General features: G+C 46.7%; 1 protein-coding gene across 1 annotated transcript in view; it reads left to right on the top strand.

Moving 5' to 3' along the window:
* Window positions 1–3558: 3558 nt before the first annotated feature.
* Window positions 3559–13078, top strand: part of ADAM9 (ADAM metallopeptidase domain 9) — a 57444-nt gene continuing 47924 nt past the window's right edge. The window contains exon 1 of the mRNA XM_034762013.1: window positions 3559–3672. Coding sequence (XP_034617904.1) covers window positions 3576–3672 — 97 coding nt within the window. The 5' untranslated portion in view covers window positions 3559–3575. The remainder of the gene's footprint in view (window positions 3673–13078) is intronic.

Genomic DNA, 13078 nt, shown 5'->3' on the forward strand with positions numbered 1-13078 from the left:
AGCCAGCAGCAGGGTGAGGAGATGAGCGGGTAGGCTGCCTGCAAGCTGGGGAGTGAGGAGGCAAGCAGGGGTGTGAGTGTGAGGAAGTGAGCGGTGAGGCGAGCAGTGGGCGGGGGGGGTGAGGAAGCGAGTGGTGAGGTGAGCAGCGGGTGGGGAGGTGAGAAGGTGAGAGGCGAGTGGGGGAGGTGAGGAGGTGAGCAGCAGGGAGGATGGGGGCGGGGGTGAGGAGGCAAGCAGCGAGCCAGCAGCAGGGTGACGAGGTGGGGTCTGGCTGCAAGTGGGGCAGTGACAAGGTGGACAGAGGGGTGTCTGTGGCGGGGCAGTGAGGAGGTGAGCGGTGGATGGGGGAGTGAGGAGGGACACAGGAGCCGGGCGGGGGCTGAGGAGGTGAGTAGCGGGCGCATGGGCAGCAGGTAAAGCCCCCCCCTTTGGAGAGGCTAGCCCCCAACTCCACCCCTTCTGCTTGCGCTCCTTTCCGGACAGCTGGAGCCCCGAGACCCGGTGCACCTGGAGCCACAAGCCCCCTGCCTGGAGAAGCCCCCAGCGGCTCTCCCGTGGCCGGAGCCCAGGGCTGGCCAAAGCCCCATGACCTACCCTCCGCACACCTGCCCAGAGAAGCCCTGGGTTGGCCAAAACCCGGACTGCTCCTCCCCTCATCCGGAGGAGCTCCGAGCTGGCCAAAGCCTTGAGCCCGCTCCCCTTCCCCCCCACCCAGAGGAGCCCTGGGCCAGGCACATCCGTGCATCCCCTCCGCAGACCCAAGCCACCCAGATATGTTTTTCATTATTATTTGGACTTCTATTATGTCAAAGCATTTTAAAATTTACTTCACAATTGTTATACAGACAACCACTTTTACCAAAAAAGCAAAAGAAACAATAATAAAAAAGACAAGAACGTACAAAGCTCCTTATTTGTGGTTTCTATTCTGTTAGGGCCAATAAAGAATAGAGATAATTGTGCATGTTTTTTATTATTGTCTGCAAAAAAACCCCAAAACCTTACATAAATAAATTACAATGATTTGGATGTATATATGTGCATATTACTTTATTAACTTTAGGTAAAATAAATAATTTTAGGAAAAAGTGTCAGTGCGGTCACCCGCGAGAGTTGGTGGCCGCACTCTGAGGCCACCAAAACATTTGTTGCGAGAAACCCTGACTAGTCTGACGCCCTGTGTAACATTAGCCATAGGACTTCCCTGAATTCATTCTTGCTTCAAGTCCAATAGTTGTGGTTGGACTCAAGAATATTTTTTATACAAACAACCAATAGTGATGTAAAGATTTCCAGCGAAGGCAAATAATTCACTGCAACTGTTGGTAAATAAATACTACAACCATCTTACAGCACCCCTGCTACCATGCTGAGATACTGGTTCAGTAGTGACTCCAAAAGAAGCGTGCTTCCCATTGAACCATCAGAAAATAAAATAGCTTTACCTCTTAGCTATAATCATGGGAACTCCTGTGATGTGCCTTTTCTTATTCTTTCTACAGCTTTCCTACAAGAGGTGTCAAAGTAGAGAGGACCCTAATTTCCTCCCTGTGCTACTACTCCCTACTTCAGTCCCTCAGCTGAACCTAGCTGATGGATTACCACTTTTTGAGGATGATGAGGGATCATACTGGTTTTAAAAACGTACTTGCGCCTAAGTTTCCCTAGGCTGCCTCATGGAGAACTGTTTATCTAATAAAAACCAGGATCCCTCTATCTGATAAATGAATGTGCAGAGGCAAGCCTCAGCCCCTCTACTGTGTTATTTTATCAATTAAATTACACATTAATGACTGCAGAATCAGGGTCAATGTTTGTGACTATATGCTACTGTAGTGTTCTTCATGTCTTGATGGTGTTTCCCAGCAAAATTCTGCTTGGGATTTAATTGGTTTCTGGCCTTCCAAGAAAACCAAAGACCTAACATTTTATTAAAAAAAATATTTTTAAGAATATACAGGCAAGTGCCCCACTTTATCCACTAATGGGGATTTGAAATACAAATGTCTTTTTTCCTTAGGTTTTCTTTAAAATATTTATAAAATCACAATTGCAGGATGTGAGGGATCCAATTATTGTATCTGATAATGCTTTCATCCTTGTGCCTCACTGGCCCCTCAGGTTTCCTGGGCCATCACTTAGATTTTAAGGCTGGAGTCTCATGCTCTATGACCAATAACCAGGATATTACCTACCATAGTAAAGCAGACTGGAGATATTGTTTTCTCTCAAAGGTGTCAGATAATATCCCCTGAATAAATCAAGTATAGTATCCACTTTGGGAAAAAACATAACAAATAAGAGATGTTAGTCAGGGTCTTACATAAGGTCCAGGAAAGCTAGCAAACATACTAGCTCCCTTTTTATGGCATGGTAAAAACTGCCTGTGTAGAGGAGTCACTATGTCATGTGGTTTAGTTCCATATTATCATCAGCTATGATTTCCTGTGGGGTGGGGGGAATGATATGTCCAACATGCACATTGCACTTTTATTAACATACATATTTTCTTGATAACGTCACTTCCCTGAGACATTTCCAGCTTCTGACTCTTGCCCTTGTTTACTCGAGGGTATCAGATAACCTGTATTTAAATCTCAGAACCCAGAAATTAAACATGTCCTAGTTTCATATTTACTAATTTCCCCCAAAGTCTTCATCTTCAACTCTTTTCTCATATCCCTGGATTTTTGTTTTGTTATAATACCAAGTCTGAGCCATAGGAAGACTCATTCCATGAAGAGTTCTTCTACCTGTGTCGAGCACACCATTTGTTGTATGTGTTGTTTTGCAGAGGTGAGCAAGGAGCCTCGATTTAATTTTGGATGAAATTTCCTGACACTTTGAGAGTTAGTTTAGTTTCTTTGATTTTTCTCTTATCTGGCGTTCACTTGTCTGAATTTCAACTATACAGATACACAGGTAAATGTGCAACACTTATTTGTGAATTTGTTTCTGAAATTACCAAGTGTAATCCACCCTGCCCCCAGGATGTACCTTTCCGCAGCTCCTTGTGCCTCCCCCACCCCCGGATTTCTGCCTAGGGTGACCAGATATCCTGATTTTATAGGGACAGTCCGGATATTTGGGGCTTTTTCTTATATAGATACCAACAGCCCCCCAACCCCCTATCCCAATTTTTCACACTTGCTGTCTGGTCACCCTATTTCTGCCCATGGGGTGTCCCCTGTGCCAGCTCCTTGTGCCTATTCCTTTCCCCACGATCCCTGCCCCTGGGGTATCCCCACCCCAGCTCCTTGTGCCTGCCCCCCCTTGGATCCCTGCCCCTGGGCAGGGGGCTGAGAACCATTGAACCCAACTGTAAACCCTGTGTGTGATGGAAACCGCTTCCAGCCCCGGGGGGTAGCAGCTCCCCCAATTCCAGCCCCTGTGGTGTCCCTGCCCCAGGTCCTTGTGCTGGGCGGTCCGGATCCCTGCCCTGGGGTGCCCCCGCCCCAGCTCCACCCCCGGCCGGCGGGAGGAGGCGGCCAGCGCCGGGGCTGGCGCTGGGCTGAGGAGGCCGCGCCGCGCAGGCTCCATAGGACGCCGAGCGGCCGCCCGAGCTGGAGCCGGGGATGGGGACGGGGATGGCCTGGGCCTGGGCCCGGGCCGTGGGGAGCTGCCTCTTCCTCCTGCTCCTCGCGAGGCCGGGCCTGCCGGCGGAGCGGCCAGGTGAGTGGGGCTGCGGGGAAGGACCCGTGGTGGGGCTGGCAGGGGCCCCTGGAAGCGACCCCGGGCTCCCCGCACACAGGAGTCCCGAAACTGGGGGGTCCCAGCCTAGAGTCCCCAGCCCGTGTGAAGGGCAGTACTGGGGGACAGCAGCCCCCCATTCCCCAGGGCTCCCCGCACAGAGAGGTCCTAAATCCAGGGGGTCCCAGCACAGACCCCAAACTTCAGGGAAGGGAAGTGCTCTGTACAGGACCCCACAGATCTCATGAGGCTGTGTGAGCACGTGGTCCCCAAAACCTTGTGTAAGGGGCAGCGCCCTGTGACGGCCGTCTGCCCCTACCTCTTCTTCCCAGGGATTAGAGCACATCATAGAGGTTCTGGATTCGGGGAGTGCACTACGGCCTTTGGCATGGGGTGCACTCTGGGCAGCAGGGCCCCAAGCCCAGAGAGCTCTTGGAGTAAATGTGGGGACCCCAGGAGCTTGGACAAAGGGGAAGCCTTTGGGATGTACCTAACAAAAAGATCTAGCTGTGATTCATGATTACAAATTTGCATTTGGTTATCTGCTTTGAAAATGGCCCTTGTTGTTGAACCGAATTTGAATGAGTTATCAAAATCTCATTTATGTAAGGCATGTACTCAGTTAAGTTTCCAAACCAGGGAAACTGGTTTCTTTAAAGGCAGATATGGAAAAGATCCTTCACATCTCTGTTTTTGCCCATGGAAACCTGGAGTGTTGGAAGATCAGCCTCAGGGTTCTCAAACTTCATTGCACCACGACCCCCTTCTGACAACCAAAATTAGTTCGTGACTTCAGAGGGAAGCCTAAGCCTGCCCGAGCCCCGCCACCCCAGGCGCGGGGGTCAAAGCCAAAGCTCCACCATCCTGGGTGGGTGTGGATGGAGGGGGAGAGCCAAAGCCCAAGGGCTTCAGCCCCAGGTGGGGGGCTTGCAACCTGAGCCCCGTGACCCTTGTGCGTCAGCTTTAACCCCAGGCCCCAGCAAGTCTAATGCCAGCCCTGGTGACCCCATTAAAACAGGGTTGCAACCTACAGTTTGAGAACTGCTTATCTACCTCATTATCTTCTGGATTGTAGAGTTTTCTGACTTTTGAGAGTATGCTGGGTTTTACCTTTTCTGTCTGAAAAAGAATCTTTATCACCATATCAAAAGATAACGTTTTTAGTATTTAGTCCCTGTTAGTAATTAAATAGGTGGCAATTTTTTGCCTTTTTAGCATTGTGCTGAAGAAGAGAGTTTTTATTGAGTTCTGATTGATATTTTAGTAGTATGACATGGATGTCACCTTTTTAGTTTGCATATTTTTTTTTGTATTTGCAAAAGACATAATGTCATATGTGGTCTAATAAAATTAAACTGAATTGATACACCGGGAGGTGCTTTTGGCATGCAGACTTGAGGCAAAGGGGAGACCCCAGTGATAGGAGTTCCCCTCTTCAGGGAAACCCTGGTATCCAGACCTCTAAATCCTCAGCTAGGGGAGCACTCTTTATCAGAATGCCACAGAGGCACTCCCCCATCTCTGGCTAGGGGAGCAAAGCAACCCCCCCCCCCCGAACTTCATGTAGACACCTAAAACTTTGGTCAAGGGAGAGCTTTCTGTGATAGAAGCACCCCTACCAAGGGGACTCCTGGGTCACAGCTGCCCAAAAACCCTGGGCAAGGGGGGCACTTCGTACAGGCATGCCCTGTCATACATACTCTTTACTACAACGGGATTATAGGGCATTCTGTGTATCAACCTGCATCACAAACTTGGGGGTGTTGTCTACACAGACCCCCAAGAATGGGATGTGGTGGTAATCTTTATGGACAGCCCCCTATCTCCCACCAGCTAGGGGACCCTATATATAGAACCACCTAAAAAAGCACAAAGTGTAACCCTCTCAAACCTAGAAAGGTACCATGTGCATAAATCCCCTCCAAAAATGAGGTGGTTGAGGAGCTGTCTTATACAGACTGCTAATGCCTCACCCCAAAATGTTTGAGGGTAGCGAGGGGTTCCTTTATATCTTATATCTCAAAAACACATGAGTAGGGGTGGCTATGCAACTTTCCTGTGTGCATCTAAACTTCCCTGTCCCCTGGATAGGAAATTGATCTTCTGTTCTCTGACATCCCTTGTTTAGTGTGCTCCTATAATGCTGATTTTCCTGTTGTACACATGCTATGGGCTGAAATGTCTGAAGTCTGTCATTTATTGTCTCCCTGTAATGGAAGGACATTACTCTGCCCTACCCTTTCTCTTGGATTCCTCTGTTTATCGTAAACGAAGAGGTTCTTAGCTAGAGTTTCCTGACATATTTATTGATTGGTGTTATCTGAAGCTATGACATTGATGCTGTGTGCCGAGAAACCACATTTTAATTAATTATTTGCATTACCATAGCGCCTAGGGGCCCTAGTCATGGACTAGGATCCCATTGTATTAGATCCCTTAGAAACAGGATAAAAAGATGGCCTTATCCAAGTATAGATCCTTATACAATTTAAGTATAAGACAGTAGGCAGTAGATGGATACAGACAGATGGGGGAGTACAGAAAACAGTAAGACAGTATTGAGGCTGTGGTCTCAGCACACTGTTAATCTAACTGTTGTCAAGTTTTTGTAGGCATCACAGCAAAGGAGTTTCCAGGAGGATAATGAGTTAGTTTTGCAGACATTTATGGAGACCTCGTTCAAGCATGAGGGGCAGCATGGAAGAAAGCACAAAGGTGATTGTGTGAAAATTTAACAAGTGGGTGATGGAGGCTGGCATTGTGGAACGATAGAAGATGGGAATCGACATCTAGTGGCGAATGAGAGATGATAGGTAGGATGTGGTTAGGCCACAAAGGGCCTTGAAAGTGAAGACACAAGCTGCTGGTGTTTAATGTGATTGCGGGGGTGAAGCAAGCACTGCAGAGGGATGCAAAAAGAAGGGTGACAGTCAAAGCAATGGGCTAGGGGAATAATTTTTGCAGCAGCATTCTGAATGGATATGAACGGGGCAAGATTGCATTTGTCAAGGCCAGAGAGAAGGATGTTGCAGTAATCAAGACATGAGCTGATGCGAGTTATATGGATAGATAAGAAAGGCCATTTCTTAGAGATGTTATGCAGAAAGAATTGGGCAGATTCATAGCCTGGAGGACCTAGAGAGAAGTCCAAGTCAAAGATGATGCCCAAATGATGGGCCTTAGTGACAGAGTGGTGCTGTCCAGTTATCAAGAAAGGAGGTAGTAGGGAGGGCTTGTGGGAAAGATTAGGAGCTTTTAGCCATATTAAGCTTGAGCTGACAGCTACACAACCATGAGGAGATGTTAGAGAGAGAGGCCAAGAATTTTAGTTTGGGCAGGAGACGGGTTTGGAGTGTAGCAGTATATCTGTGAGTCACATGATTATGTTGCTGTTATCTTTCCCCTTCCCTGTCTCATTCCTCCTGTGTCTGTTTCTTTCACTTGCTATGTTTTCAGGGTAGGTTGTAAGCTGTTTGGGGTAGACTGAATCCTAGTGCAGAAGACTGAGTAAGTGTTGGTTTGGTGTACCCTCAGAATAGCAACAGCATGTCAGAGGTGGGCAGGACCCCCATCTAGGTGAGTGAGATAGGAAGATGGCTTAGCGGCAAAAAGAAGAGACGGTTCACACTTAAAGCCCTAAAAGTGCAGGTGTTCTTTCAGGATACAGCTGCGGGGAGGTCGAGGGGGACGACACTAAAGGATGTAAGGAGGAGAGGGGTTTGGAGCTGTAGGCTAAAGTGAAGAGGGAGACTTTAATGGTAGAGATCAGGGCTTAAATTCAGCTGGAGCTGTCCAGAGTGGAGCTCCAGTAAATATTTGCAACCCCCCTGGAGTTTTTATAGCATGTTGCAGGGCATGGGGGGGCTCCAGGAAATAATCTATAAGAATTTAAGCTCTGGTAGAGATGCAGAGGTAATGGCTCAGAAGTGGAGAGTTTTGAACAGACTGAGCAGCACCAGTAAAAGAGCAATCAGGAACAGTCTTAAATGATGTGTCTTTTGAATATTTGTTTCTAATGTTAGAATGGTCAGTTCTTCTTGTGAGGGCTAACAACTCAGTTCCTGCCTGCAGTTGTGGAAAATACTGTCCACCACAGAAGTGTTTCTATCAAATGTTTGTGTGACTACTAATTATCTTCTAAGAGTTCAGTTCAACTAGTCATCATCTATGTGTTAACAGAGGAAGATAATAGCTTTCCTGTAGCTCAGACCTCATTATAAATAAGAGGGGAGAAACACTGAAGACTTCAGGGGAAATTGAAAGCCAGGAACTACTTATTTTATTATATCAGGTCACCATGAATGGTTTCTTCCACCTATAATGTGATTATTTTGAACACACCCAAATAAATAGACGGAAGTTGGAGTGTCACTCAGAAACTGATGATAAGTCACTGAGGAAGCCATTATCACAAAAAGATGTACATTAGTAAATGCCATCAGTTATGTATGTTGGGCATTATTTTCCCTACCTGTACCCCTAGAAAGATCAAGTATTAGTGTAATATAGTACTAAAATGTTCTAACATTGCGTGGGAGGGGAGCTATGCCTCGTGCTTACTAGAGTTTCTGACTTTCAGAGTTTATTTTTTCCCCTGATATTTAGAATCTTATACCAATTCTGACTTTCTAACTACATATTTTATCAATTAAAAAAGTTATTTTCAGAGCACATCTCAACATTTATGCTCTGAATTTTCCTGGCAGTTGCAATCTTCAGTTATGAGAATTCTCTTGTTTAACACATGAAAATTGCTGAGCTGCCTTAGAGAGCTCCCTCTGTCTCAGCAACACAGATGAGGACAGAACTCAGCAGAAAAGTCAGGGGATAGGAGGTTGTTTTCCCCTGTAGTGGAATAAAAGGAGGAAGAATAAACTTTAAAATAGTGAAAATTGGTTCTTTCAGTGCTTCTTTAAAAAAAAAAGAACTTTTGAAAATTTACTTTCTGGTAGCTTAACACTAGAGAAACATAACTGCTGGCTTTACCTGAACTTTATGGGACCTTGAGTTATGTGGTTAACATTAAATATCTTGGTGTATATCAGGGGTCGGCAACGTTTGGCACGCAGCTTGCCAGGGTAAGCAGTTTATTTGCCAGTTTATTTACCTGCTGACATGGCAGGTACGGCCGATCGCGGCCCCCACTGGCCGCGGTTCGCCATCCCAGGCCAATGGGAGCGGCGGGAAGCTGCGGCCAGCACATCGCTCACCCGCGCCGCTTCTCGCTGCCCCCATTGGCTCGGGATGGCGAACCGCGGCGAGTGGGGGCCGTGATCGGCCGAACCTGCCACGTCAGCAGGTAAATAAACTGGCCCGGCCTGCCAGGGTGCTTACCCTGGCGAGCTGCGTGCCAAACGTTGCCGACCCCTGGCGTATATCCTCTCTTGTGGTTCAACTTGTATGAAGTCTAGTTTGTTTTGGTAACCAAAAATAGCCACCATACTTAATTTGTTTGAGATACTAGTATGATGGGGTTGGGGGAGAGGAGAGCCTAAGATTAGGGAGCTTGGAGAGTGACTGTCTAAGGTCAGAGACAGTGGAGCAGGTACTTGGTATGTTATGAAAACCAGGAAGAAAACTTAAAAAAAAAAAAAAAATGGGATTCAGAGATGGCTTGGAAGCCAGTGAAGATGGCAAAGAATCACACTTCCTGTACAAGAGAGTAGTCATCTGGTGCTTTCTGGACATTAGTGTAGGAATTAAGAAAGGCCAGAAGCAGGCATGGTAACGGTCTAGACCAGCGTTTCCCAAATTTGGAACGCCGCTTGTGTAGGGAAAGCCCCTGGCGTGCGGGGCCGGTTTGTTTACCTGCCGCGTTCGCAGGTCCGGCTGATCGCGGCTCCCACTGGTTGCGGTTCGCGGCTCCAGGCCTTCCAGCAGCTCCCATTGGCCTGGAGGGAAAATGCTGCAAGAAATAAGAAAGTTTAGGGTCAGAGAAGACTCCCAAGATTTCTGGTCTAGGATAAAAAAATTAAAGTTTGAGGCAGGGGACAGTGAGGAATCGCTTTCTGGCACGGGGAGAACCTGACTTGTTTCTAAAGTGCTTTGAAAATAGAGCAGCACTATGTAAGTGCTAGGCACAGTCTAGCCTATGAAGTGTGAGCTTCGGGGATCAGTATGCCTGCAAGAAGCTGGTGACTTTAAATGAAACGGGCAGATCTTTGGAGGTAGGCTTGTTCCACACATACCACAGTCCTGCATGCTACATGCATTTCTGTAGCCTGATCGCACATTTGCTGAAGACCAGTACACACATAGGCTCCTCGACAACCCTGGTTAAACTCTCAGCATTCTGGGTCTGTATCCTAGATTGTGTACAGCTCTCATATGCAGCTTGGCATTTGCATTAAGGAGGATGGGGTTTGTATTAATCTCTAAATAATACATAAAAGTGAGCCCAAGCAGTATTTTCAAAACAAAGCAGAAATATCTTAATTTCCCCAAAGCCATAAAAGATGAAAACTTGCTTCTGCCGTGAAGTACACTGTTTGTATTCTAAACCCTATAGAAGGCCTCAAATGCAGTAAAATTCTAAGGTCTCGCCCCTTCCCCTCCCCCCCCAATGCTTTAATGTTGTTCATGGAACAACTTATTGTGCATGAGCATAAAATGAATTGTGTAGTTCACCTTTTCTGTTACTCAATGTAATTATTTAATTATATTTCTAAGTACTTAATGCATCCAGATACTACAGTAATAGGTATCTTTTTATAAATGTGTTTTAATAATCATGAGTAGGTTAGAACTCATTATTATTGCTAATTGTGATGTTTTCTGAGTTGCTAGGTTTAATTTATTGTGTATCTGAGTCATTCAAGTTTATGGTAAATGAGCCAGTTCCTGGGTTGGTGGTACTCCCACAGCAAGTTCAATGCTCACGTGAACAACACTGTTTGTTTTTTACATGTGCTTCCGTGTGCAAGTTTTTTCTCCCAGAAGGCTCAGTATTGTGAATTGGAAATTCAGTAGAATACTTTGAAGTAGGGAAACCCAGTTGCTGCAGTATTAGTGGAGGTCTTCTGTGTAGTAAAGTTCATAATAACCATGAGAAGGAGCAAGCAAAATCAGCTGGTGTCAAAGTCTAGTCTCTTCTCTCCCTTTAAGAGGTGGTGATATACATACCCAGAATAAAATAAATAAATCCATGCAGCACGAGGCAAAAGATTCCAGGAAAAGGGGAGCCCTGTGCCTGAGTCATGCTGTACAGTTATTGCTGGTCCTTCCAGTGCACTGCTGGATCCAGGGATGCTGCCAGGAGTAGGGTCTTCTCTCAGTGACAGAATCTCTGCATCCATTCATCTCTTTGTTTAGAGAGGTGGGGCGAGTTTTTTACCTGCCTTTATTGCTCTGACTTGGCTATCAGCAGTCTGAACTAATGCATTGGATCAGACAGTCGGTGTGACCTATGCTAGGAAAACGATCTGGTATTAACTACTAGTTTGTTGCCCATCATAGCAAAGCTTCATTTGACTTTTTGTTCATACCAGGGTCTTTAACACCACTTGAAGGGATCTGGGGAGGAGTTGGGAGTCACTGGCAATGTGTCACAGTCAGGGCATATACCTCTAATGTAGACACAGACTATATGATGTGGTGTTGTAGTTCTGATTGCAATTAAACCATGGAAAGATCTGTAAATGTGTCCAGGTTGTAAAGCCTGGGGTGGGAGAAGCCATATGATACTAGTTATCATCTACAGATCCTCTTGCGTGAGCAGAAAGGGCCCTAACTGCTTAAAATGCTGCCTTAAAACTGTACAGGGCTGACATGATTGTGTGCTGTATTTTAATGGTTCTCAAACTCGCACACACAGTGGACCACTTGCAAAGTTCCTCTTGTGACTCACCTTCCCCTCCCACTTCCGATTCCACACCTTCCACTTGGCAATTGGAGCCTGGTTAATTGAAAAAGTCATTAGGATAATATTAATGAGACAAAATAATTGCAATGGGTGCAGCTGCTCTTCTGCTTGGGAATGTGGTCACAACTGAAATTACACTTAAGAAAGAATGACCAAAACAGGTGGTTAGGTTTGATGAGGAGCATGGTACAAATGACTAGACCAGGGGTGGGAAAACTTTTTGGCCCGACGGCCACATCTGGATGGGGAAATTGTATGCAGGGTCATGAATGTAGGGCTGGGGCAAGGGGTTGGGGTGCGGGGTGTGGGAGGGGGTGCGGTGTGCAGGAAGGAACTCAGGGCAAGGGGTTGGGGTGCAGGAGGGGGTTCAGGGCAGGGTGCAGCAGGGAGCTTAGGGCAGGGGGTTGAGAGCTTAGGGCAGGGGGTTGGGGGGCAGAAGGGGGTGTGGCGTGTGGGAGGGGGCTCAGGGCAGGGGGTTGGAGTGCAGGAGGGGTGCAGCAGTATAGTCTATAGGACTAACCTGCTTGCTTGTGTGTGTGTGTGTATATGTGTATATATATATACACACACACACACTCTTTTCTTATAGTTTAAGTATTTGGTTTATTGTAATAGGTTTATAATTTATATTAAAGTAAGTTTGACTTTAATGAAAGAGACCTACAGGCCATATCCTGTATGTTAAGCTAAGGCAAAGTTAGCATATCTATATCAAGACTTTTACCCAGAAAAGTAAAGTTGACCTATATCTTGTTACCTATAGATGAGTACCCACGCCTATGTCTATGACCTTTTATCTAGACCAATAGAGAATAGCATAGGGGGTCTTTCAATGTTGTACCCACAGACTTAACAAGTACACCACAAGAGACTGATGTGCGTACATACCTGTCATCAGTACGCACATATATATTAGCCTATGGGGTAAGTGTACCCTAACATTTCTGTGGGTGAGGAATGAAATTTGGGCATAAGAGGAAGGATTTCCGGCATTTGCCCTATAAAAAAAAGTGACCCACCTCAATAGAGTGCTCCATTTCTCACTTATTTACTTCCTCCACTCTATTGTGAAATCTGCCATATTTAATGGAATCTTAATCTTTTATCCTGAAGGAGTCCCAAAATGTTCCACAAAGTATATAGGGTTCCCTTCACTCACCACTCAAATGCAGCCACCACTTGGTGTGGGATATGGAAACGGTTTAACAGTGGACAGTAATGATTTACAGAACTCTGGGACAGGATGTGAAGAAGAATCTCTCTGCAATTGAAAATGGAAGTGCTAGAAGTGGCAAGTGTGGAGTCGTCACTTGAGAGTGTAGATCAGGGATCGGCAACATTTGGCATGCGGCTCACCAAGGTAAGCGCCCTGGCGGGCCTGGCCAGTTTATTTACCTGCTGACGCGGCAGGTTCGGCCGATCGCGGCCCCCACTGGTCGCGGTTCGCCGTCCCAGGCCAATGGGGGCGGCGGGAAGCCACGGCCAGCACATCCCTCGCCCGCGCCGCTTCCCGCCGCGCCCATTGGC

This window comes from Trachemys scripta, chromosome 2 (assembly GCF_013100865.1).
Source record: "Trachemys scripta elegans isolate TJP31775 chromosome 2, CAS_Tse_1.0, whole genome shotgun sequence".
Classification (NCBI taxonomy): domain Eukaryota; kingdom Metazoa; phylum Chordata; order Testudines; family Emydidae; genus Trachemys; species Trachemys scripta.